Source organism: Hypanus sabinus, unplaced genomic scaffold, assembly GCF_030144855.1.
Source record: "Hypanus sabinus isolate sHypSab1 unplaced genomic scaffold, sHypSab1.hap1 scaffold_361, whole genome shotgun sequence".
NCBI lineage: Eukaryota > Metazoa > Chordata > Chondrichthyes > Myliobatiformes > Dasyatidae > Hypanus > Hypanus sabinus.
Window position 1 is genome coordinate 324,138 of NW_026781258.1, and position 24,622 is coordinate 348,759.

General features: G+C 44.8%; 1 protein-coding gene across 1 annotated transcript; it reads right to left on the reverse strand.

Moving 5' to 3' along the window:
• Positions 1 to 8,161: 8,161 nt before the first annotated feature.
• Positions 8,162 to 22,098, reverse strand: LOC132388600 (oocyte zinc finger protein XlCOF6-like). Its single transcript, XM_059960974.1, has 3 exons — positions 21,960 to 22,098; positions 18,459 to 18,625; positions 8,162 to 11,170 (listed from the first exon to the last, which is right to left on the reverse strand). The coding sequence occupies exon 3, from the start codon at positions 10,773 to 10,775 to the stop codon at positions 8,292 to 8,294; it is 2,484 nt and encodes an 827-aa protein (XP_059816957.1). The 5' UTR covers positions 10,776 to 11,170; positions 18,459 to 18,625; positions 21,960 to 22,098; the 3' UTR covers positions 8,162 to 8,291.
• Positions 22,099 to 24,622: the final 2,524 nt, after the last annotated feature.

Consider the following 24,622-nt stretch of genomic DNA (forward strand, 5'->3'; position numbering starts at 1 on the left):
TTCTGATCCTCGATTCGATCTTGAGAGAAGATGGGGATCTTTTGCCAAATATTATCATTTAATTCGAATTTCTTTATATGGTTTCCTTCCAATTTTATTTCTTCATAAATGTGAAATGGCGGTTGATGATTTAATTTATATTTAGATGATGGTCAAACGTATTGCTCGGGGGTTTGATTTGCTATGAGTGATGAACAGACCTGATGGACAATGGGGTACAGTGTTAACAACCCCCTCCTGAGAACCACGAACTATTACTGTTGCTATGCTGACCATGAGAAAGAGAGACGGAAAAACATGTAAGAACATCGGCGACATATAAGGGAGAGGGGGAAATTGCTGATTAACCGTGTTGTGACTCCTTTTTGAATTATTTACTGTTTCGCTGCAAGGACAATAGTTTGCGCATAAACATTTCTCAGTGGACTGAAGGAGTGGCCTTATTTGATGGACACGGTCATTCAGAATTGATGGATAGCTGAGTCCCCATGAGTAGGCATAAAAAGACAGGTCTTCAGAGACACCCTTCAGACACACCAGTTGGACACTGACTGAGTATTGGATCCCACATGAAAGGTGGGGGCTTCTGAGACCGAACCAGGAGATTCGTCAGAAAAGCTCACAGTGTAAAATCAGAGCCGGTGGGGACTTGTGTCTGTGTTCACTCATGCCAGAGTGACGAGTCACCCACAGAAGAACGGTCTAGCTGAAGGACGGAGAGGTCATAACTGAATGACCACAAAGATACGACGGATTAAGAAAGCAAAGGAAGGTTTGCATGACTGTAGCTGTTACATCTCTCTCTCTCTCTCTCTCTCTCTCTCTCTCTCTCTCTCCAAAGATGACAATACAACCACCATAACTACATCAGCACTTATGAACTGAACTGAACTTGGTACTTTTCTATGACAATTTATTTACCCTTAGACATCGATAGAGCTTCTTTATTATTGACTATTATTATTCCTACACTTTTAGGTTTATTACTGCTAACTTGTTTTATATATATATTTGCATTATTGATATGGTTTTGCTTATTTTTTATTAATAAACACCTTTAGTTTGGTACCACCAGACTCCAACGAATTCTTCTTTCTCTGCTGGTTAGACACCCAGTTACAGGGTACATAACAGATTCCTAATGGATTTTTTCCCTTTTTTTGTAGTTAATGTTTTGTTTTCGGAATTAGATGGATTTTTTTCCCTCCTATATATATATATAGAATTTCCATTTTTATATTTTACGATCAGTTTTTTCCAGCTTTCTTAATTGTATAAATATTAATCTATTGAAGTTTGGTTTCATTTTATAGCTGTATAAGATTGTACCAATAAAAAGATTCTAAGAATGAAAAAATGAATATGACAGAACAATAACTGTAACAAAGCATTATGACTGCAGAGAAAGCGCAGTGCATATAGACATATGGTGCAGGATCACGTCGAGTTACATTGTGAGGCCGAGTCCATTTTATCATTCATTTGGATTATGACCACAGACAGGAAGCCGTCCTTGAGCCGGGTGGTTCGCGCTTTAAGGCTTTTGTATCTCTTCCCCGATGGGGGCGCGGGTTTGCAGCAAGAATGCCCAGGTTGTGAGGGTCCTTGAGTACATGGCCTGCTTTTCCGAGGCAGGGGAAGTGTAGGAAGAGTCCATGGAGTGGAGGCTTGTTTCTCTGATGTTCTCTGCTCTCCAAAGTTCTCTGCAGTTCCTTGCAGTCATGGGCAGAGCAGTAGCCATACGAAGGCGTGAAGTATCGACAAGAAGCTCAGAGACCTCGGCCTTCACCCTGCCTTGTGTAGCTGGATTCTGTCAGATCGCCGGCAGGTAGTAAGAGTGGGCTCCCTCACCTCTGTCTCTCTGACCCTCAGCACCCATACCCCACAGGGGTGTCTCCTTTCCCCCTCCTTTACTCTCTGTGCACCCATGACTTCTGTTGCCACCCACAGCTCCAATCTGCTAATTAAATTTGCTGACGAAACTACACTGATTGGCCTAATCTCAAATAATAACGAGGCAGCCTACAGAGAAGAAGTCATCACCCCGACACAGTGGTGTCAAGAAAACAACCTCTCCCTCATTGTGACAAAAACAAAGGAGCTGGTTGTGGATTACAGGAGGAATGGAGACAGGGACCAAACTCAACATTTCCAAATCTGTTATTGAGAGAAAATGCACATTTTAATATTGATCATAACGCAATGTATTACTGTTAATGACATAAAACATATTTATAGATTGTTACTGACTGAGAATCGTATAATTTGTGTTCCGTGTGTTATCTGAATGTACTTGCCTGTGATGCTGCCACAAGTCAGTGTTTCTCTGTCCCTGTACCTTCCCGTACTTGTGCACTTGGCAATAAATTCAAAAGGACCTGAGAAATGTCAGTGAGATTTGATTAGTGATGATCATCTTGGCAGCTCGGTAGGTCGAATGTATGCGACAGTACACTGTTAAATGCACTGAACAGTGTTGATGATCAGAGGGATCTTAGACTCCAAGTTCATCGCTCCCTGAAAGAGACTGCACAGATTGATCGGGTAGTTAAGAAGGCAAATGGTATGGTTGTCTTTATTAGTTGAAGCATTGAGGTGAGAAGTCGGGAAGTTGTGTTGCAGCTGTTATGAGCCTGCGGTCGTACTGTGACTGTTTCTTTAAGAGCACCGGCGTGAGGAGGCGGGACTATGACGTCATGTCACAGGCTGACAGCGCTGACTGTGGACTGAACCATAAGAGAGAGAGAGAGAGAGAGCGATCTGCAGAAGGATGTCGTGGCTTTGGAGAGGGCGCAGAAGAGGTTGACCAGGACACTGCCTGGATTAGAGGGCATGAGCTATAACGAGAGGCTGGACAAACTTGTGTTGTTTTCTCCAGAGCGGCGCAGGCTGGGGTGAGACTGGATGGACGTTTATAAGATTACGAGAGGATTAGATAGAGTGGACAGACGATATATTTTTCCTGGTAGTTGAAATGTCTAACACATTTAAGGTGAGAGGAGATGTGAGCAGCAAGTTTGCTTCTTTTCACAGAGTAGTGGGTAGCTGGAGATCTGTCTGGGAGTGGGAGACAAAACCGGTCACGTGATCCCGATTACTGATCAAGTTTTTCTGCCGATCTGCAGCATCTGCGGGTCACTGCTCTACGTGTCCGTGTAGCTTCATCTTTCACCCGTTCAGACAAGGCAGTGAGATCCGGATCGGTCACGTCGTCTCGTTGTGGTGGACAATATGTTTTTTTCTCGGCACTATTTGTGTACATGGCCTGCTTTTCCGAGGGAGGGGAAGTGTAGGAAGAGTCCATGGAGTGGAGGCTTGTTTCTCTGATGTTCTCTGCTCTCCAAAGTTGTCTGCAGTTGCTTGCAGTCATGGGCAGAGCAGTAGCCATACAAAGGCGTGAAGTATCGACAAGGAGCTCAGAGACCTCGGTTTTCACCCTGCCTTGTGTAGCTGGATCCTGGACTTCCTGTCAGATCACCGGCAGGTGGTAAGAGTGGGCATCCTCACCTCTGTCTCTCTGACCCTCAGGACACATAACCCACAGGAATGTCTCATTGGCCCCCTCTTTACTTTCTGTGCACCCATGACTTGTGTTGCCACACTCAGCTCCAATCTGCTGACAGCAGTACATTGATTGGCCTAATCTCAAATAATAACTTTCAATCAAATTCCTCCTGTCATGGCTCGGTCCAAACAAACTAATCTCCTTCTTCAGGAGATTAGTCAGAGGAAGAACAATAGCAGCAAAGTTCTTACAGAAGTTACGATAATATGCATCCTTTCCCAGAAAACTTCTAAGAGCCTTCTTAGCAGTCAGAATAGGAACTTGAGAAATTGCCTGGTCTTTTGCCCGAACAGGAGCCAACTTGCTTTGTCCTACAACATAGCCAAGACAGGTCACAGTGGCATGGCCAAATTCACTCATAGCTAAGTTAACTGTAAGGCTGGCCTGTGAAAACCTGTCAAACAGTTTTTCTACTGCAGAGATATGCTCTTCCCAGGTGTCACTCCCTGTGACTAAGTCATCAATATAGGCATCTGTGTGTTCTAATCCTCGAATTACAAAATCAATCATTCCCTGGAATGTTCCTGGAGCATTTTTCCTTCCAAAAGGCAAAACATTGTATTCATACAACCCAGATGGTGTCGCAAATGCAGAAATTTCTCTACCTCTGTCCATCAATGGAACACACCAATATACTTTCAACAGATCAATCTTTGTAAGAAATTATCTATTCCAACCTTATCGATGCAATCATCTACCCTTGGGATAGGATAGGCATCTGTTTTTGTTACTGAATTTACCTTCCTATAATCAGTGCAAAATCTAACTCTACCGTCAGGTTTGGGCACAATAACGCAGGGTGATCTCCAATCTGATGCTGAAGGACTAATAATACTATTTTTCAGCATATATTCAATTCCTTGCTCAGCCAATTTACACTTTTCTACGTTCATGCAATATGGGTGTTTAATCGGTTTGGCTTGACCAATATCTACATCCTGTACTGCAACCGTGGTTTGCTTGGGAACATCGGGAAATCAATCTTCAGAATTAATTCCTTCAGCTGTTGTTGTTGCTTTGCTGCAGCTGAGCCAACTTGTTATGAATGTTTTCTGGAACAACTGAGTTCATTAGCCTAACTGGGACCACGTTTGTCTTGTGAAAATTCCCAGACGAGTCGATTGTTTCATTCTCAGGGTTACCAGATCCATATGTTTTGACAACAACACTCACAGATGGTGCCTGCTTGTCAAAATAAGGCTTTATCATATCTATGTGTACTACCTGTGTTAGTTTACGTCGGTCGGGTGTTTTAATAACATAATTCACATCATTAATTTGAGAGACTATTTCATACGGTCTATTGAATTTCGCCTGAATGCAGGTATAAACCACAGTGGGGCCACAGTTTACCCACAGCTTGACAAATGTGACAGGTTCTGCAAAAGGTCACAACATCTTTCCTCAAATTAGGCCAGTAGAATTATTTCATAATCCTGTTTGCAGTTTTATTCACTCCAAAATGTTGATCTAAGGGCATACTGTGGGCCACAATAAAACTTCAGTCCTATAAACTTTAGGAACAACAACTTAGTGAACAATTGTCTATTCCTCACTCGCTGGAATAGCAGGAGGCCCTCACATCCTCATTAACACTCCGTCCTTGAGATAATACCCTCCTGGCACTTTCTTAATCTCATCATCTGACAGAGTTGTTTCTTTTAAAGCTTCAGTCTAAGGTTCTCAGTTCTGTTCTGCTATAAACTCCTTCCTAGGCTGGCATAAATCTTCCTCATTAGACTTACTACCTGAATCCTGTTGAAACAATGAAAACAGAAAAGTCCCTGACAAGTCATCATAACCTGAATCCCGATTTTGGCTATCATGGGCATCAGAATCATGCTGCACAGAACCATCTGCGTCAGCAGACTTTTTAGCCATACTGCGAGTTCCTGCGCAGGAAGGATAAATGTTAAAATCCATCTGTGGGTCGTCAGTGGTCGGCTTAGTTGTCAATTGCACTGCAGAAACAACTTTACCATCTGCCAGGTCATTCCCTAACAGCAAAGTAACATCTTCCATCGGTAAACTGGAGCACAATCCGATCTCAACAGGTCCCGAAACCAACCCTGACTGTAAAGTTACCTTGAGCAACGGCACAGAAACCACACCGTTCCCAATGCCTTTAATAAGATTTACCTCACTAGTGTCAGACTCATCACCAAACTTTAGAACGCTGTCTAATATAAGTGACTTAGAAGCCCCAGTAACTCGAAGAATTTTCACTGGTAGCAGGGTTGACCCTTCCTTTACTAATACAAACCCATCAGACATAAAATGATCGAACACCTTCTTAACTCGGTCAGACCTCTCAGTCCGTAACTGAGCCTCAACAGAATGTTCAGAACCCTGTGGGTTTATAGGTGCTTCAACATACTGATCACAGGCATTCGGGACTGACTCCTTTTACTTTTCCTATCTGAGCTTCAACAGAATGTTCAGAACCCTGTGGGTTTAAAGGTGCTTCAACATACTGAACACAGGCATTTGGGACTGCCTCCTTTTCCCTTTTCTTCCCCAGGAAGGAACAATTAGCCATCAAATGACCAGCTTTCTTACAATAGTAACAAGGAAGACCAGAATATGTCTCCTTCAACTGTTTCCCTTCATCATTACTCTTTTCACTAGTTCCAGCTTTAATTTCTGGTTTGCCCTGGTTATCCCTGCTACTCTTTTGGAAGCTCGTACTCTGGGTGAATTTGACCTTGTGGGTTAAAGCAAACATCTACTAATCCGGCAGACTCCTGCAAAGTGGCAGCATCCTTTTCATCTGAATACGCTGTATGTCATCAGGGACGCAGCCTTAGAATTAATCAATTAAAACCAACTCTTTCAAGCTGTTAAAATCATCATTTATATTTTTACATGTGCACCAGCGGGTAATACACACAAACTTCTCATAAGCAAATTCCATATACGTCCGGTTCCCAGATTTCCTCAAATTTCTGAACTTCTGCCTGTATTATTCTGGGACCAACTCGTAAGCTTTGAGCACAGCCTGTTTCACTATGTCATAATCAGCTGCTTCATCAACTATCAAAGCAGAATAGGTTTGCTGAGCCTTCCCCTTAATTACACGTTGGAAGAGAATAGGCCAACCCTCTTTTGACCACTTTAAATTCTGAGCAACCTTCTCAAAATGCTGCAAGTATTTATCAACATTTGCCTTGTCAAATGGAGGTACCAATTTAACTTCCCAACTGGCCTCAAACTTATCACTAGAGTCTAACGCTAGACCCCTTTGCTGCAATCTCTCTATCTTTTCCAGCTCGAACAGCCTCTGTCTTTCTGCTTCCTCCCTCTGTTTTTCTGCCTCTCCAGCCTTAAATTGCCTCTGCCTTTCCGCAGCCTCCATCTTTAATTTTTCTCACTTGTACTGGAGCTCACGATGTTTACTTTCAGGAAATACCTCCAACTCCTCCACTTTAAACACACCCTCAGATACATAATGTTCAGCTATTATCCTCTGCATCTGTGCCCTCCTCATTGTCAATTTCTCCTTAGAAAGTTTTAAGCTTCTAGCAAGACTCAACAACTCAATCGTTCTGGCGTCCTCCAATGCCTCAGAGGTTGGCGCTTCCACAAGCCTATCAGCATCCGCTGCTGATTTTCCACACGCAAATAAATCAAAAGGGATTTCCCCAAGTAAATCGATAATAAATCAATCAAAACGCCCCAAATTTGTTCATATTTCGGACGCAGGCCCCAATTTTATTAGGAACCATAAAACTTTAGAAACAAACCAGCAGCAATAGAGTTCACACTGGAGTCTGTTTTTTTTATGTAAAAACCACTCTCTTTATTAGTATGTACTTATTATATAGAAACTTGAGCAAGATAAACAAAAGTTCACAGAGTAATGTGTATATATGTGTGTAAATGTAACTCCCAAACGATTGAGATTAGGGGAATCGAGACTGGGAGTCCTGAGATGGTAAAGTATGAAAGTTCAGTTCATTCACGGAATAGGTGATGTGAGAGAGATGTTTGTAATCCAGGCTAAATGTCGAGAGAAGGCAATTATGTTCCACAGGTTCCACGGTGGTAAAGCGAGAGAACAGTTGCTGTAGATTTTATCCGTCGTTCCAAATCCACATACAAATTATCTTCGAAAATGACTTATCAAAAGGGGTACTGTCTTCAAGTGAATTACCACAACACACCCAGGCAAGGGTTAACACATCAGTGGTCTTCACAGGATATCCCAATCAGATCCACTCCTATGGATCAAACGAGGTGACAACCCCACATTCGATGTACATTATGTTGAATCGATAATTAACCCACCCTTGTGGGCATAGGAAAGTCACAAATAGTGACCCTTGGCCACTAGTTCCTTTGTGTTGACTGTTCCATTTCTCCTCCTTCGTTTCTGTCTGGCTCTGAGTGTCTGTGTCCTCGGTTAATATTAAACAAGCTGCGAGTCAGTCTCAGTATCTCTCTCTCTCTCTCTCTCTCTCTCTCTCTCTCTCTCTCTCTCTCTCTCTCTCTCTCTCTCTCTCTCTCTCTCTCTCTCTCTCTCTCTCTCTCTCTCTCTCTCTCTCTCTCTCTCTCTCTCTCTCTCTCTCTCTCTCTCTCTCTCTCTCTTCTCTTCTCTCTCTCTCTCATATAAAATAACAGTCCACAGCAAACGATACCTAGGGATACTTAACAACATCCACTCCCCATTGTGAACTGACTGATGTGCCAGTAGTTGGGATGACTGAATGTATCCGTTCGCACATTCTTAGCAGCTGAACGGCCTCTCCCCTGTGTGAACTCGCTGATGACTATGAAGGCTGGATGACTGAATGAATCCCTTCCCACATTCCGAGCAGGTGAATGGCCTCTCCCCAGTGTGAACTCGCTGATGTCTCTGTAAGTGGGACGTCTGAGTGAATCTCTTCCCACATTCTGAGCAGGTGAACGGCTTCTCCCCAGTGTGAACACGTTGATGATTCTGTAGGTGGGATGACTCCCTGAATCTCTTCCCACATTCTGAGCAGGTGAATGGCCTCAACCCAGTGTGAACTCGCTGATGTCTCTGTAGGCTGGATGACTGAGTGAATCCCTTCCCACAGTCCGAGCAAGTGAATGGCTTCTCCCCAGTGTGAACTCGCTGATGACTCTGTAGGTGAGATGACTCAGTGAATCTCTTCCCACATTCTGAGCAGGTGAACGGCTTCTCCCCAGTGTGAACTCGCTGATGTACCAGTAAGTTGAATGACTTAGAGAATCTCTTACCACAGACGGAGCAGGTGAAGGGCTTATCCCTAGTGTGAATTCGCTGATGTCTCTGTAGGTGGGATGACTGAGTGAATCTCTTCCCACATTCTGAACAGGTGAATGGCTTCTCCCCAGTGTGAACTCGCTGATGATTCTGTAGGCGGGATGACTCAGTGAATCTCTTCCCACAGAATGAGCAGGTGAACGGCTTCTCACCAGTGTGAGCTCGATGATGTACCAGTAAGTTGGATGACTTACTGAATCTCTTCCCACAGACGGAGCAGGTGAATGGCTTCTCGCCTGTGTGAACTCGCTGATGTGTCTGCAGGTTACATGACAGAGTGAATCTCTTCCCACATTCTGAGCAGGTGAACGGCCTCTCTCCAGTGTGAACACGCTGATGAATCTTTAGGGTGGATGACCGATTGAATCCCTTCCCACAGACGGAGCAGGTGAACGGCTTCTCCCCAGTGTGAACTCGCTGGTGTCTCTGTAGATGGGATGTGTGAGTGAATCCCTTTCCACATTCTGAGCAGGTGAATGACCTCTCCCCAGTGTGAACTCGCTGGTGTCTCTGTAAATGGGATGTGTGAGTGAATCCCTTCCCACATTCTGAGCAGGTGAACGGCTTCTCCCCAGTGTGAACTCGCTGATGACGCCGTAGGTTGGATGACTGAGTGAATCTCTTCCCACAGACTGAGCAGGTGAACGGCTTCTCCCCAGTGTGAACTCGCTGATGTCTCTGCAGGTGGGATGACTGAGTGAATTCCTTCCAACATTCTGAGCAGGTGAACGGCTTCTCCCCAGTGTGAACTCGCTGATGACTCTGTAGGTGAGATGACTCAGTGAATCTCTTCCCACATTCTGAGCAGGTGAACGGCTTCTCCCCAGTGTGAACTCGCTGATGTACCAGTAAGTTGAATGACTTAGAGAATCTCTTACCACAGACGGAGCAGGTGAAGGGCTTATCCCTAGTGTGAATTCGCTGATGTCTCTGTAGGTGGGATGACTGAGTGAATCTCTTCCCACATTCTGAGCAGGTGAATGGCTTCTCCCCAGTGTGAACTCGCTGATGATTCTGTAGGCGGGATGACTCAGTGAATCTCTTCCCACAGAATGAGCAGGTGAACGGCTTCTCACCAGTGTGAGCTCGATGATGTACCAGTAAGTTGGATGACTTACTGAATCTCTTCCCACAGACGGAGCAGGTGAATGGCTTCTCGCCTGTGTGAACTCGCTGATGTGTCTGCAGGTTACATGACAGAGTGAATCTCTTCCCACATTCTGAGCAGGTGAACGGCCTCTCTCCAGTGTGAACACGCTGATGAATCTTTAGGGTGGATGACCGATTGAATCCCTTCCCACAGACGGAGCAGGTGAACGGCTTCTCCCCAGTGTGAACTCGCTGGTGTCTCTGTAGATGGGATGTGTGAGTGAATCCCTTTCCACATTCTGAGCAGGTGAATGACCTCTCCCCAGTGTGAACTCGCTGGTGTCTCTGTAAATGGGATGTGTGAGTGAATCCCTTCCCACATTCTGAGCAGGTGAACGGCTTCTCCCCAGTGTGAACTCGCTGATGACGCCGTAGGTTGGATGACTGAGTTAATCTCTTCCCACAGACTGAGCAGGTGAACGGCTTCTCCCCAGTGTGAACTCGTTGATGACTCTGCAGTTTGTATGAAAGAGTGAATCTCTTCCCACAGTCTGAGCAGATGAACGGCCTCTCTCCGGAGTGAACTCGCTGATGTCTCTGTAGGTTGGATGACTGAGTGAATCTCTTCCCACAAGTCGAGCAGGTGAATGGCCTCTCCCCAGTGTGAACTCGCTGATGACTCACTAGGGTGGATGAGTGAGTGAATCCCTTCCCACAGTCCGAGCAGGTGAACGGCTTCTCCCCAGTGTGAACTCGCTGATGACTTTCTAGTTTGGATGACTGAGTGAATCCCTTCCCACAGACTGAGCAGATGAACGGCTTCTCCCCAGTGTGAACTCGCTGGAGCGCCATTAGGTGAGATGACCGAGTAAATCCTTCCCCAAAAATTCAGCAGATGACCATCCTCTGCCCAATGGAAACTGACTGGTGTGTCCACAGGTGGAATGACCGACTGAATCCCTTCTCACACACAGAGCAGTTGAATGTCCTTTCCCAGTGTGAAATTGCTGATGTAGCTTCAATTGAGGTGACCGAGTGAATCCATTCCCATTGAGTGAGCAGGTGAACGGTCTTTCTCCTGTCGAAAATGACGGGCGTGCCAGTTGGTCAGATGACCTAGTTGATCCCTCCCCTCAGTCTGAGCAGGAAGGACGGTCGACTCCACTGTATAAATATCTGGATAGAGACAGCAAAACTGGCGTATCGTGTTTGAGATTCCTGGAGACAAATTCCTTTTCGTTTTTAACCTGTAAAAAGATTTACAAAATCAATCAATGGGCGTAGGAAAACATTTCATATGAGATCACTTCAGTTGCCAAGGTGTGATCTGACATCACACTGTTACATTGAGGTTCAACCCAAGTTGGACAGAGAAATCATCTCCTGACTGGGCACAGTGCTGGTATCTGGAATGACCATCAGACTGTCTGATGTCCTTCCTTTCTCTATAAGAATGGGGCATTTCTGCCATCTCCAATTCGTGACGTGGCTCAGTTTGACTCTCTCCATGGGTATTATCCCCATTTCCCACTGAGCTGCATGGGTTCCTGGCGCCACAGTAACTGAAACACTCTCCCGGAATTAGACTTTGTTGACATGCAGCTGGGATTTTCTTTTACCTGCTGTCAATTTAAAGTTCCAACAGTTTTAAAGCTTTCTGAAGATTTCCTGTCCGGATGAATGGTTGGTCTGCACAGCTGATAAAATGAACTATATGAATAATAGTATTATTTCATGTTCTTGTCACAGAATCAAGAAAGGTACAACACAGAAACAGGCCCTTTGTTCCATCTAGTTTGTGTTGTTCTATTTAAGCAGTCTGTTCCCATACCCCGACCATCCAGGAACCAATACAATCCTCTTATATGTTGAAGTTGAGCACGCATGCACCAGTTAGGTTGTCTGCTCATTCCACACATGGATGATCGTCTGTTTCAAGAAGTATCCCCTCATGTTCACCTTTCACCCTTAATCCATGGCCTCTGGTTGTATTTCCCCCCAATATCAGTGGGAAAACCCATTTTTGAAAAGTGAAAAAGCTTCCATTTACCCCATGTATAACTCTCATAATTTTGGTACAGCTTCATCAAATCTTCTCTCAATTCTTCTACATTGCAAGTAATAAAGTCCTGTCCTGTTCAATGTTTCCTAATAACCCAAGTCTTCTAGACCTGGCAACATCCTTGTGAATTTTCTCTGAACTCTTTCAACCGCTTTTATATCTTTCATGTAGGTTCGTGAACAAAACTACACACAATACTCCAAAATGGGCCTCACCAGTATCTTCGACAAGTCAAGAAAACATCCGTTTATTGTTTTCATTACTTTGGTTCATGAAGACCAATGGGCTGATTTTTTTCCCCATCACTATCTAACTATGATACCAGTTTCAGTGAATTAAGTACATATATTCCCAGGTCCCTTTCTTCTACAAAACTCCTCCGTGCCTGACCAGTCACCGTGAGAGACCTCCATTGGTAGATAATACCAAAGTGCAACACCTCACACTTGTCTGCATTAAATACATTTTTCCATTTCTTAACCCATTTTCCCAGCGGGTCCAGATCGCACTGCAAGCCATGATAGTCTTCCTCACTGTCCACTACACCACCAGTCTTGGTGCGATCTACAAATCTGCTGATCCGGTTAAACACACCATTATCCAGATTTTTGATATAGATGACAAACAACATCAGATCCAGCACTGATCCCTATGGCTCACCACTAGTCCCTGGCCTCCGGTCAGTGAGGCAACCATCTGCTACCACACTCTGGCTTCTCCCAAAGACAGTGTCTCATCCAATTTACTATCTCGTCTTGAATGCTGAGTGACTGAACAGCTGAACAACATTGGCGTCCTCCAATCCTCCAGTATCTCACCTGCCACTAAGGATGATTTAACATTCTGTGGTAAGGCCCCAATAATTTCTGCACTTGTCTTCCGCAGGGTCCCATGGAACAACTTGTCAGGCCCTGGGGATTGATCCACACTAATTTGCCTCAAACCCCTCCACCTCTGTAATCTGTACAGGGTCCATGAAGTTGATGCAGCTTTGCCTCAATTCTACAGACTCCGTGTCCATCTCCTGATTAAATACGGATGCAGAAAAAAATCTTCCACATCTATTTTGTCTCCTCATATGGATTACCATTCAGATCTTCCAGAGGAATAATTTTTCCCTTGCAATCTTTTTGCTCATAACATATCTGCAGAATGCATGAGGATTCTTCTTCACCTTGTCTGCTTAGGCAACTTCATGTCTTCTTTTGTTTCGTTCATAAGAGTTCACTTCAACTTCATGTAATTCATAAGTGCCCCATTTATTCCTCTCTGCCTGTAAATGGTCTGAACATCCTTTTTATTGATCAGGGAGAGGAAAGCCAAAGCGGTGATAGAGTTGCATGCTGGGAGGTGGGGGTAGGTGGGAGTAAAGTAAAGGTGCAGGGGCAATGGGAGTCTGACTAACAGAACAGAGAGTGGACAGGTTGTGGAGGCAGTTGTTGTTCAGTCCTCAGACAAAGTCAGGAATGAAAACGTTGAGCATGGTGCAGTGAATATGCTGAGCCCTGAATATTTCAATACAAGGAGCAGCGTAGGAAAGGCGGATGTGTTCAGGGCATGGATCAACACCTGGAATCAACACTAGGACCTGGCAACTGTGGACTGTGACATGCTGCTTTATGGCAAAAGTAAATGCTTGTTAAATGGGAGGCCTTCAAAGTGAAATCTTGAAAGTACAAAGCGGGTATGCGCTTGTCAGAATAAAAGGTAAAATAGAAACTGTAGGGAAACTTGGATTTCAAGAGATATTTAGATCCTGGTGAAGCACAAAGTGAATGGAGTTGCATAACAGGGATAGGCAGGCAGTTTCTTATGGAGCATAGGAAAAGCAAGAGAACACATAAGAAGTAAATCAGGATGTCTAAAATGTGTGGGAGTCCCACACATTGATTGGGGCTTCAATACTGTTAAAGGTCTAGATGGGTTAGAGATTGTGAAATGTGTTCAGAAAAGTTTTCTAAATGAATATATAGATATACCAACTAGGGAGGATGTAATATTAGATCTCCTATTTGGAAATGAGCTAGGGGAGGTGACGGAAGTGTGCGTAGGGGAACACTTTGTTTCCATTGTTCATAACGTCATTAGTTTCAACTTGATCATGGACAAAGATAGATCTGGTCCTCGGGATGAAGTTATAAACTGGAAAAAAGCCAGATTTGAAGAAATGAGAAAGGATCTAAAACGCGTAGATTGGGACAAGTTGTTCTCTGGCACGAATGTGATTGGTAAGTGGGAGGCCTTCAACGAAGAAATTTTGAGAGTGCAGATTTTTTTTTGTTCTTGTTAGGGGTAAAGGCAATACGAATAACTATAAGGAACCTTGGTTCTCGAGGAATATTGGAACTCTGATAAAGAAAAAGACATATATGTATAACATGTATAGGCAACAGGGAGGAAATAAGATGCTTGAGGAGTATAAAAAGAGTAAGAAAATATTTGAGAAAGAAATCAGGAGGGTTAAAAGAAGACATGAGATTGCTTTGGCAGTCAGGGTGAAGGATAATCCTAAGAGCTTCTACAGGTATGTTAAGAGCAAAGGGATAGATAAATCCCCTGGACCTGACAGGGTATTCACTCGGACTTTGAAGGAGACTGGTGTTGAAATTGCAGGGGCCCTGAGTGAAATACTTATAATGTCGATATCCACCGGTCAGGTGCCGGAGGATAGCTCTTGTATTTCCGTTGTTTAAAAGTGGGTCAAAAAGTAAGCCGGGAAATTATAGGCCGGTAAGTTTGACATCTGTAGTAGGTACATTATTGGAAGGGGTACTAGGAGATAGGGTGATAGACAGGGACTTAACAGGAAAGTGGATGAAGGGAAGGCAGTGGATGTTGTATACACGGACTTCAGTAAGGCTTCTGACAAGGTCCCGCATGGGAGGTTAGATAGGTTGATTCAGTCGCTAGGTATACATGGAGAGGTAGTAAATTGGATTAGACATTGGTTCAATGGAAGAAGCCAGAGAGTGGTAGTGGAGGATTGCTACGCTGAATGGAGGCCTGTGACTAGTGGTGTGCCACAGGGATCAGTGCTGGGTCCATTGTTCTTTGTCATCTATATCAATGATCTGGATGCTAATGTGGCATTAGCAAATTGGCTGATGATACAAAGATTGGAGGTGCAGTTGACAGTGAGGAAGGCTTTCAAAGCTTGCAGAGGGTTGCAGGAATGGGCTGCAAAAATGGCAGATGGAGTTTAATGCGGACAAGTGTGAGGTATTGTACTTCGGAAGGTCAAACCAAGGCAGAACATACAAGGTAAATGGTCGGACAATGAGGAGTGCAGTAGAGCAAAGGGATCGGGAAGTACAGATTCATAATTCCCTAAAAGTTGCGTCACAAGTAGATAGTGTTGTAAAGAGAGCTTCTGGTACTTTGGGCTTTATGAATCAAAGTGTTGAGCATAAGAGTTGGACTGTAATGTTGAGGTTGTTTAAGACATTGGTGAGACAGAAATTGTGAGACAGAAATTGGTGAGACAGATTGTGTGCAGTTTTGGTCACCTAATTACAGGAAGGATATAAATAAGATTGAAAGAGTGAAGAGAACGTTTACAAGGATATTGCCGGGACTTGAGAAACTGAGTTACAGAGCAAGGTTGAATAGGTTAAGACTTTATTCCCTGGAGCGTAGGAGAATGAGGGGTGATCTGATAGAGGTGTATAAAATTATGGTGGGTATAGATAGACTGAATGCAAGCAGGCCTTTTCCACTGACGCCAGGGGAGAAAGACAAAGAGAGGTTATGGTTAAAGGGTGAACGGGGAAAAGTTTAAAGGGAACATGGCGGGGGGCTTCTTCACACAGAGACTGTTGGGAGTGTGGAAAGAGCTGCCAGATGAAGTGGTGAATGCAGGTTCACTTTTAACAGTTAAGAAAAACTTGGACAGGTATATGGATGACAGGGGTATGGAGGGATATGGTCCAGTTGCAGGTCCGTGGGACTAGGCAGAAAAATGATTTGGCACAGCCAAGAAAGGCCAAAAGGCCTGTTTCTGCGCTGTTGTGTCCTTTGGTTCTACGGATCTAGCCCGCCAGGAGTATCTTATAAAGAACTTATCGTTTCCAACTCCATCAGCACCATCGACAGCCCATTCCACGCACACCATTTGCGTAAAAGAAACTACCCCTGACATCTCCTCTGTACCTACTTACAAGCTCCTTAAAACTATGCCCTCTCGTGCTATCCATTTCAGCCCTGCGAAAAAGCCTCTGACTATCCACACGATCAATGCCTCTCATTATCTTGTATATCTCTATCAGGTCACCTCTCCTCCCAGGTCGCTCCAAGGAGAAATGACGGAGTTCACTCAACTAATTCTCATAACGCCTGCTCTTCAAATCCTGGCATCAGCCTTGTAAATCTCCTCTGCACCATTTCTATGGTTTCCACATCCTTCTTGTAGTGAGGCGACCAGAATTGAAAACAAGGCTCCGTGGGGTCTGACCAGGGTCCTATATAGCTGCAACATTACCTCTCAGCTCTTAAACTCAATCCCATGACTGATGAAGGCCCATGCACTGAACGCCTTCTTAAATACAGAGTCTACCTGCGTAACTGCTCTGAGTGCCTTATGGACTCGGACCCCAGGATCCTGCTGATCCTCATATACAAAGACCATTACTGATGATCTGGAACCCAGAAAGATCCCAGTTACAAACGGCACTTGGCATTTCAGTATTGTTGATGTACGTACAGTATGGGATGAGGTGGAGAGCGCTAGGTGTGACGAGAGGGAGGGAGAGAGAGGCAGAGAGGGAGGGAGGGGGGAGAGGGCTGGGTTCAGAGAGAGTGAGAGAGAGCGAAGTGGGGACAGCTTAGGATGAGCGGTGCATTTAGAGGGTGAGAGAGAGAGGAAGACAGTGTGGGATACGGGTGCCAACAGGGAGATTGCATGGGAGAGCAAGGGGAGAGGGTAAGACTGGAAGAGAGATTGAGAGGGAGAGGGTTAGAAATGGAGGAGCTTACAGAGAGGCAGAGGTGAGAGAGACGAGTTTGAGTGAGGTGACAGGGTGCATGAGAGAGGAGGACATGGAGAGGGGAAGACAGAGGGTGACTGAGATTGGGAGTGGGATAGCAGGTGATAGGGGTAGGGACAGGGATTGTGGGATGGGAGAGAGAATGGAAGAGTAAGATGAACAGATGGACAGAGGGGAGAGAGTGTGAGAAATGAAAAGAGGCATGAGAGAGTGAAGAGATGAAGAGAGACGAGAGAGGAGTACGATTTGTTAATAGAGGAGTAGAGGCAGTGGTGAGAGTAGAAAGCGAGGAAAGTGGTGATAGAGAGTGGGAGACTAGTCGAATAGGGTGTAACAGAGGGGTAGAGAAGGGGGGAGAGGGAGAAAGGCGATGAGGAAGCAAGGATGATTGAGAGGGGTGATGATAAGGGAGGGGTGAGGGAGAGGCGAGATGGTGACGGCGAGAGGGAGAATGAAGTAAGGGCTGGGGTAGAGGGCCGGATAATGAAGAGGGACTGGGAGGAGGGAGTGATGAGGGAGCCAGTGTATGTAGCCTGGAGTGAGGGGGAAAGGCGAACAGATGGTGTGCCTGATTAGAATTGTTTGACTATCTTTTTATTCAGTCCTCACTTGCGCGATCGTAAATCATGTATGTTCACAAGTCACCGAACAAATCCACCGTGAGATTACGTTTCCACGCCGGGAGTTTGACCACGTACAGTTTGGGTCTCCATTTCCGACAGCGGGGAGTTTGACCACATACGGTTCCGGTCTCCATTTCGGACATCGGGGAGTTTGACCTCATACTGTTCGGGTCTCCATTTCGGACATCGGGGAGTTTGACCGCATACTGTTCGGGTCTCCATTTCGGGCAGTGGGGAGTTTGACCGCATAAGGGGACCTACTGCAGGTCACAGCAGCATGTCAACCGCAGCTAATGCCGGGGTGTTTCCGTTTCAGATGACGTGAGGAAGGAGTTGATCTCGGGTTTGTGTCAGTCGAGGGCTGGTTGCAGTGGGAAAGGGCCGGACCAAGCCGGACAGCAAACAGATAATTGGTAGGAAGCAGAGGGTGAGAGGCTGTTTCTTGAACTCCATTTCCGAGCTTAGTAACGTTCCCTGGGGTTACGCCCATTGTTACTTGTCATCTAGGTCAATAACTTGGTTAAGAAAGTACAGGGTATGGGTGGAGAGTTTGCAGCAAGTTCAAACAATTACTCTTTTTGAAAGACAGTCAGCGTAAATACTCCCCTATCTTTCCCTCTCCCCACTCAGAACTGATCTAAAGCTACTTCAGGAGAGGCAAGATCTTGAACTGAGTAAACTCTGTGAGTGAGATGGACTGGTTTTCAATGGCTGTGCTGCTCGGAGCTTATTACCAGGAGTGATTTTGACTGGGTCTGACAGAGACATAACTGGTTCTTCTGGGCACATTCAGTCTCACTCCAACTATTTCCTACCTTCCTTTGTACAGGCATGTAACGTCTAAAGTGTTTGAGTAAATGACACTCACCAAACTTTCTCCTGACTGAATCCTGGAATCTCCGATTCGGAAGAGTCCTCTCCAGTTGATGCTCTCAGTCCTCGGGCTGGTTCACTTGTTGCTGTTCCCTCGTCTTCAGTCGTGGTTTGTTTCCAGTTGGGGTTCTTCTTCAAATAAATCTCTCACCGCAGGTCTAACTTTAGCATAAAAGATAATGAAGCACATTATCAATAAAAAAGGAGGACCAAGCTTGTCTACTAAATGTTACTAAGAACAAAACTGACTGATATTTAAATTTTGAAGGCAGATATAATGATCTCAGTGAACAACCTTTTATTGACCCTCACACATCACAAAATGATATGGGATAAGAAGGAGCCATCATTCAGTCATGGTAAAACATAAGATACAGGAACACAATTAGGTGATTCCATCCAACTGTTCTGCCCCACCACTCAACCATGGCTGAGAATTATTCCAACAGCATATTCCTGACTTCCTTCTGTAACCCTGACGTGACTTAGCAATCATGAATATATTAATCTATGTCATAAATACACTCAATGGCAGCCTCAACCTACCCCTGCGGCAACAAATTCTACAGATCAGACAGCTTTTGGCCATTGTTGTTCTTATCTCAGTTTTAAACGGAAGCATTTTTATTCTGAGATTGTGCTGTAAGATTACAGACTCTCCGTCTGAAGGAAACATCCTCTCCATGTCCACTGTATCCAGTCTTTTCAGCATTCGGCAGGTTTACTTAACAATATATTGCCCCCACCACCCCCACCGTCACTCTGAAATTCATTGAGAACCATCAAATGCTCCTCATACATAAAGCCGATCATTCCTGAGATTATTTTTGTAATCCTTCTTAGCAATAACCGTACTGAACACATTTCCAGGAAAAACAGACAAATAGGTACCAGGATAATTTACAAGGAAAAGTTCTGCTTTCATCACTGTTCTACTATCACCGAACGAGTCATTTCCATTTGCTTGATTTCCACCGAGTGACAGACAGGTGACAGTGAGGGGGGGGGGTGGTTTCCAAACACAGTTTGGACACCAAAGCTCACGAGTCTATTTCTACTGTTGTAAAGACGGATCAGCACATTTACTCATAGCCTCTCCCTGTGAGGATGGACTGGTAACCCATCTTCTCCTCAGTAGCAGTCTTTGCTTCCAATGGAACTCCAGGAAAAAAAAAAACCCCAATAGATCCCAGACCAGGAATACTCTCTCAACACCTCATAAGACCAAGCAGCTCGATCGCCGGGTCCTTTTTACCTGGATCAAAAACTGTGATATCCAGTTCCCAACCTCACAGGGTCAAACAGCTGAACCTCATTTAACAACCCTGAGAGTCTCACACATCGTCCCCCCCCCCCACATCTCACACTGGGTAGTGAAATCCCTGATTTCCCCACAACCAATGTCCAGCTGCTCGAAATTTCAGCTTTACTGCAGAAGGACGGCCATCCAGCTCCATCTGTAGAAGCACTAACCAAAGTCAGAGCCAAAACACCGACAGGTCCATATGCCTGGAATGCCGATCACAGGATTATAGCCCAAGCAGCAACTCTCCCAGTACGCTTTGCTGCCAGTAAAATGCTGCAGTGTGTCAGCCAGTCACAGTTCAATTACCAGCACCTCCACACTAATGCATTCCAGAAAACAAAGAACGATTCTGGAAATGACTCAACGAGGCCAAAGGTACAAAAGAACACTTCACAATGAAGACAACTGTTGCAGGAAAAATTGCTGATGGATAATATTGAGGTGTGGGATACAGGGTGGACAGAAGTTGACCGAGATGGTTGATGTATATCACTGAAGCGGGCGGGGGGTGGGGGTTAGGAGACTGGACAGAGGTTGAACGAGATGGGCCGGGATGAGCAGATGGAACCAGGTGGGAGAAGGGATCAAGGACAATCACTGATGGTCCTCCAGTAACACACAGATACTGAATTAATAGTATATACTACTGCATAAAAGATTCTAAAATGACAAAGTTAGAGTAACCAATAAGAATTTTGCCATATATACTTTGATGCTCACCTATTTTTACATCAACACACCATAGAAGTTTTTTTTTGTAGAAGTTACGAGGAACGTTGACGAGGGTAAGGCAGTGGATGTAGTCTATATGGACTTCAGCAAGGCCTTTTGACAAAGTTCCACATGGAAGGTTAGTTAAGAAGGTTCAGTCGTTAGGTATTAATGCTGGAGTAATAAAATGGATTGAACAGTGGCTAGATGGGAGATGCCAGAGAGTAGTGGTGGATAATTGTTTATCGGGATGGAGGCCAGTGACTAGTGGTGTGCCTCAGGGATCTCTTTTGGGCCCAATGTTGTTTGTAATATACATAAATGATCTGGATGATGGGGTGGGAAATTGGATTAGTAAGTATGCCGATGATACTAAGGTTGGAGGTGTTGTGGATAATGAGGTGGGTTTTCAAAGCTTGCAGGGAGATTTATGCCGGTTAGAAGAATGGTCTGAACGTTGGCAGATGGAGTATAATGCTGAGAAATGTGAGGTTCTACATTTTGGCAGGAATAATCCAAATAGAACATACAGGGTAAATGGTAGGGCATTGAGGAATGCAGTGGAACAGAGATCTAGGAATAACAGTTCATAGTTCCCTGAAGATGGAGTCTCATGTAGATAGGGTGGGGAAGAAGGCTTTTGGAATGCTGCCCTTTATAAATCAGAGCATTGAGTACAGAAGTTGGGATGTAATGTTAAAATTGTACAAGGCATTGCTAAGGCCAAATTTGGAATATTGTGTACTGTTCTGGTCACCGAATTATAGGAAAGATATCAATAAATTAGAGAGAGTGCAGGGACGACTTACTAGGATGTTACCTGGGTTTCAGCACTTGTTACAGAGAAAGGTTGAACAGGTTAGGTCTCTATTCATTGGAGCGTAGAAGGTTGAGGGGGGATTTGATCGAGGTATGTAAAATTTTGAGAGGGATAGATAGAGTTGACGTGAATAGGCTGTTTCCATTGAGAGTAGGGGAGATTCAAACGAGAGCACATGATTTGAGAGTTAGGGGGCAAAAGTTGAAGGGAAACACGAGGGGATATTTCTTTACTCAAAGAGTGATAGCTGTGTGGAATGAGCTTCCTGTAGAAGCAGTAGAGGCCAGTTCAGTTGTGTCATTTAAGGTAAAATTGGATAGGTATATGGACAGGAAAGGAGTGGATGGTTATGGGCTGAGTGCAGGAAGGTGGGATTAGGTGAGATTAAGAGTTCGGCACGGACTAGGAGAGCCGAGATGGCCTGTTTCCGTGCTGTGATTATTATATGTTTATAGAAAATTCCCCATCCAGATACTTCACGCCTTTGTACGGTAACAGCTCCGCCCGTGACTGTGTGGAACCGCGGAGACCTTTGGATACAGATCAGCACATCACAGAAACCATCCACCCCCCCCCCCCCAGACTTCACAGTCGCTCGGTAAAGCAGGCAATGAAATCAAAGATGCCCACAACATGGGACGTTCTCCTTTCTCACCCACCCCAGTCCGGGAGAAGACACAACAGCCAAAAATCTCCAGGTCAAATGCAAGGAGCCTCAGGAAGCGAGGCGAGTTGGGGGAAGTTAACGGGACTCAGGGGCCAACATCAGATTTCCCCAGCACAATAAGAAGGAAGTATCACCACCCATCCGGGAACTTTCAACACACCACTTGATCTTGCATCACAAAGCAAGATCTGCGGCACCCAGCCTCACGTGAGCTGTTGGCGGGAGTTCCATTTCAATTTTACGAAAATAGACAGCCTGGGCTCCTGGTTTGGATCATTCAATGTAGATTAAGTGAAGTCGACACATTATTGACGAGGCCATATAACTGGGTACTAAATGAATTATTGGCTTTCAGTTCGGTGCTCACGACCAACATCAGATCTCCTCGCTCGGGATCGGTCTCAATACTACCGTTGGGAAAGTGATATCTCTGGCCTGCAGGTAGTGATCCCGAACCCGGCTCCTCGACCCAGGAGTCGAGGGACCTTTCCCTATACCGCAGACTGATCGCTTCAGCACTGAGCGGAACCGAAAACACAGTCACCCGGAGACAGTTAGCATGCGCGCAGTGATTGTTGCATCATACGGAGGGCGGGGCCTCGGAAACAGACGCATTTCAGGGAGTGATGAACATGGACTCCAAAATCCTTCTGATCATCGACACTGTTCAGGGTTTTGCATTTAAGGGTATCTCTTTGCATTTAACAGTGTATACTGTCTCTCTGAATTCGACCGAACAAGCTGCCGAGATGATCATCACTTATCAAATCTAACAGAATTCGCTCAGGTCTCTCAGGTATTACCAAGTGCACAAGAACGGGAAGGTACAGGAACAGAGAAGGACTGACTTGTAGCAGCAACACAAGCATGTTCACTCAGATAACACACAGAAAATAAATTGTACTATTCTGTCAGTAAGAATATAGAAATGTTTTATGTTATTAATAATATATAAAATACATTGTGTCATGATCAATATACAAATGTACATTTTGTGTCAGTAACAGACTTGGAAATGTTGAATTTGGTTCCTCAGTCAAATAGTTGACTCAGTTTGGGAACAACTGGGCTCCGAGCTCCGGCCCTTGCAACACCCACAGGGACATTCCTCAGTGAACAAATCTGTAATTGTCCCTCACACGTAATAAAACCTGATATGGAAAGGGTCATCGTTCAGTCATGGGAAGACACAAGACAGAGGAACAGAATGAGGAAATTCGGTCCATCGAGTCTGCTCCACCATTCAGCCATGCCTGATATTTATTTCAACACCATATCCCCACCTTTTCCATTCCGTAACGTTTAAGCTAAAATTGTAATGGCTGCCTTTACCCTTCCTTGTGCTGCATTCAATAAATTATCTGGTATTTCCTGGTAACAAAAAACTATTTCAGAAATAACTTAGTAAGGCAAAATACTTCACAATGAAGACAACGGTATGAGAAAGATTGTTGATGAATAATCATTGGTGAGATACAGACTGGACAGAAGTTCAACAAGATGGTTGATATATATCATTGAGGTGATGGGATACAGGCTGGACAGAGGTTGAACAAGATGGTTGATATATATCATTGAGGTGATGGGATACAGGCTGGACAGAGGTTGAACAAGATGGTTGATATATATCATTGAGGTGATGGGATACAGGCTGGACAGAGGTTGAACAAGACGGTTGATATATATCACTGAGTTGGTGGGACAGAGGCTGGACAGAGGTTGACCCAGATCGGCAGGGGATGAGCAGATGGAGCCAGATGGGAGAATGGGATCAAGAGCGATCTCTGATGTTCCTCCCGCAATACACAAATCCTGAAATAATCGTACACACTAGTAGATAACAGATTCCAATATAACAAAGCCAGGACAAACAATAAGAATTTTAGTATGTGTCCTTTTCTACTCGACGCACTTTATCAATGCTCCGCAGGAAGTCTCCCATCCTGTTCCTTCACATCTTCAATCGGCTACTCTCTCTTCCTTTAAATGAATGAAATAGCGAGAACTGTGGGCACAGATGAGTACATCATAGAATCCAATCTCCACTCCATCGACTCAGTCAACACTTCCCACTGTTTCAATAAAGTAGCCTATGCTTCAGTGTGATAGAGTCAGAGATGTTCCTGCCAACACGGACTGACTGTGGTCTCTCTGTCAAGAAATCCAGAAGCCAGCGACACATGGCAGAGTTTCGGCCAAGCAGCGACAGTTTCTCCAGTAGTTCTCTGCGGCATGATGGTATTGAACGCTGAACTGAAATCAATGTACCGGATTCTGGCAAAGTGTCCAAGTGAGAGAGAACTGTGTGCAGTGTGGTGGATATTGCGTCCTCCGTAGAGCGATTTGGACGATAAGCAGACTGTAGAGGATCCAGCGATGAGGGGAGGCCGGCTGTGATATGAGGCTTGACAAGCCGTTCGAAACATTTCATCACTATGTGGGTCAGGCCAACGGGACGGTCATCATTCAGACAGGCTACAACTGATTTCTTTGCCACAGGGTTGATTGTGGAGGTCTTGAAGCATCCGGGGACAATGGCTTGACTAAGGGAGATGTTGAAAATGTCGGAAAGGACATCTGCTAATACATCAGCACATTCCTTGAGCACACGTTCTCTCATCGCTGGATCCTCTACAGTTTGCTTATCGTCCAAAT

Bases quoted from the DNA above. Each gene is read 5' to 3' on its own strand.
- LOC132388600 (XM_059960974.1), bottom strand. From the start codon at position 10,775: ATGGCGCTCCAGCGAGTTCACACTGGGGAGAAGCCGTTCATCTGCTCA.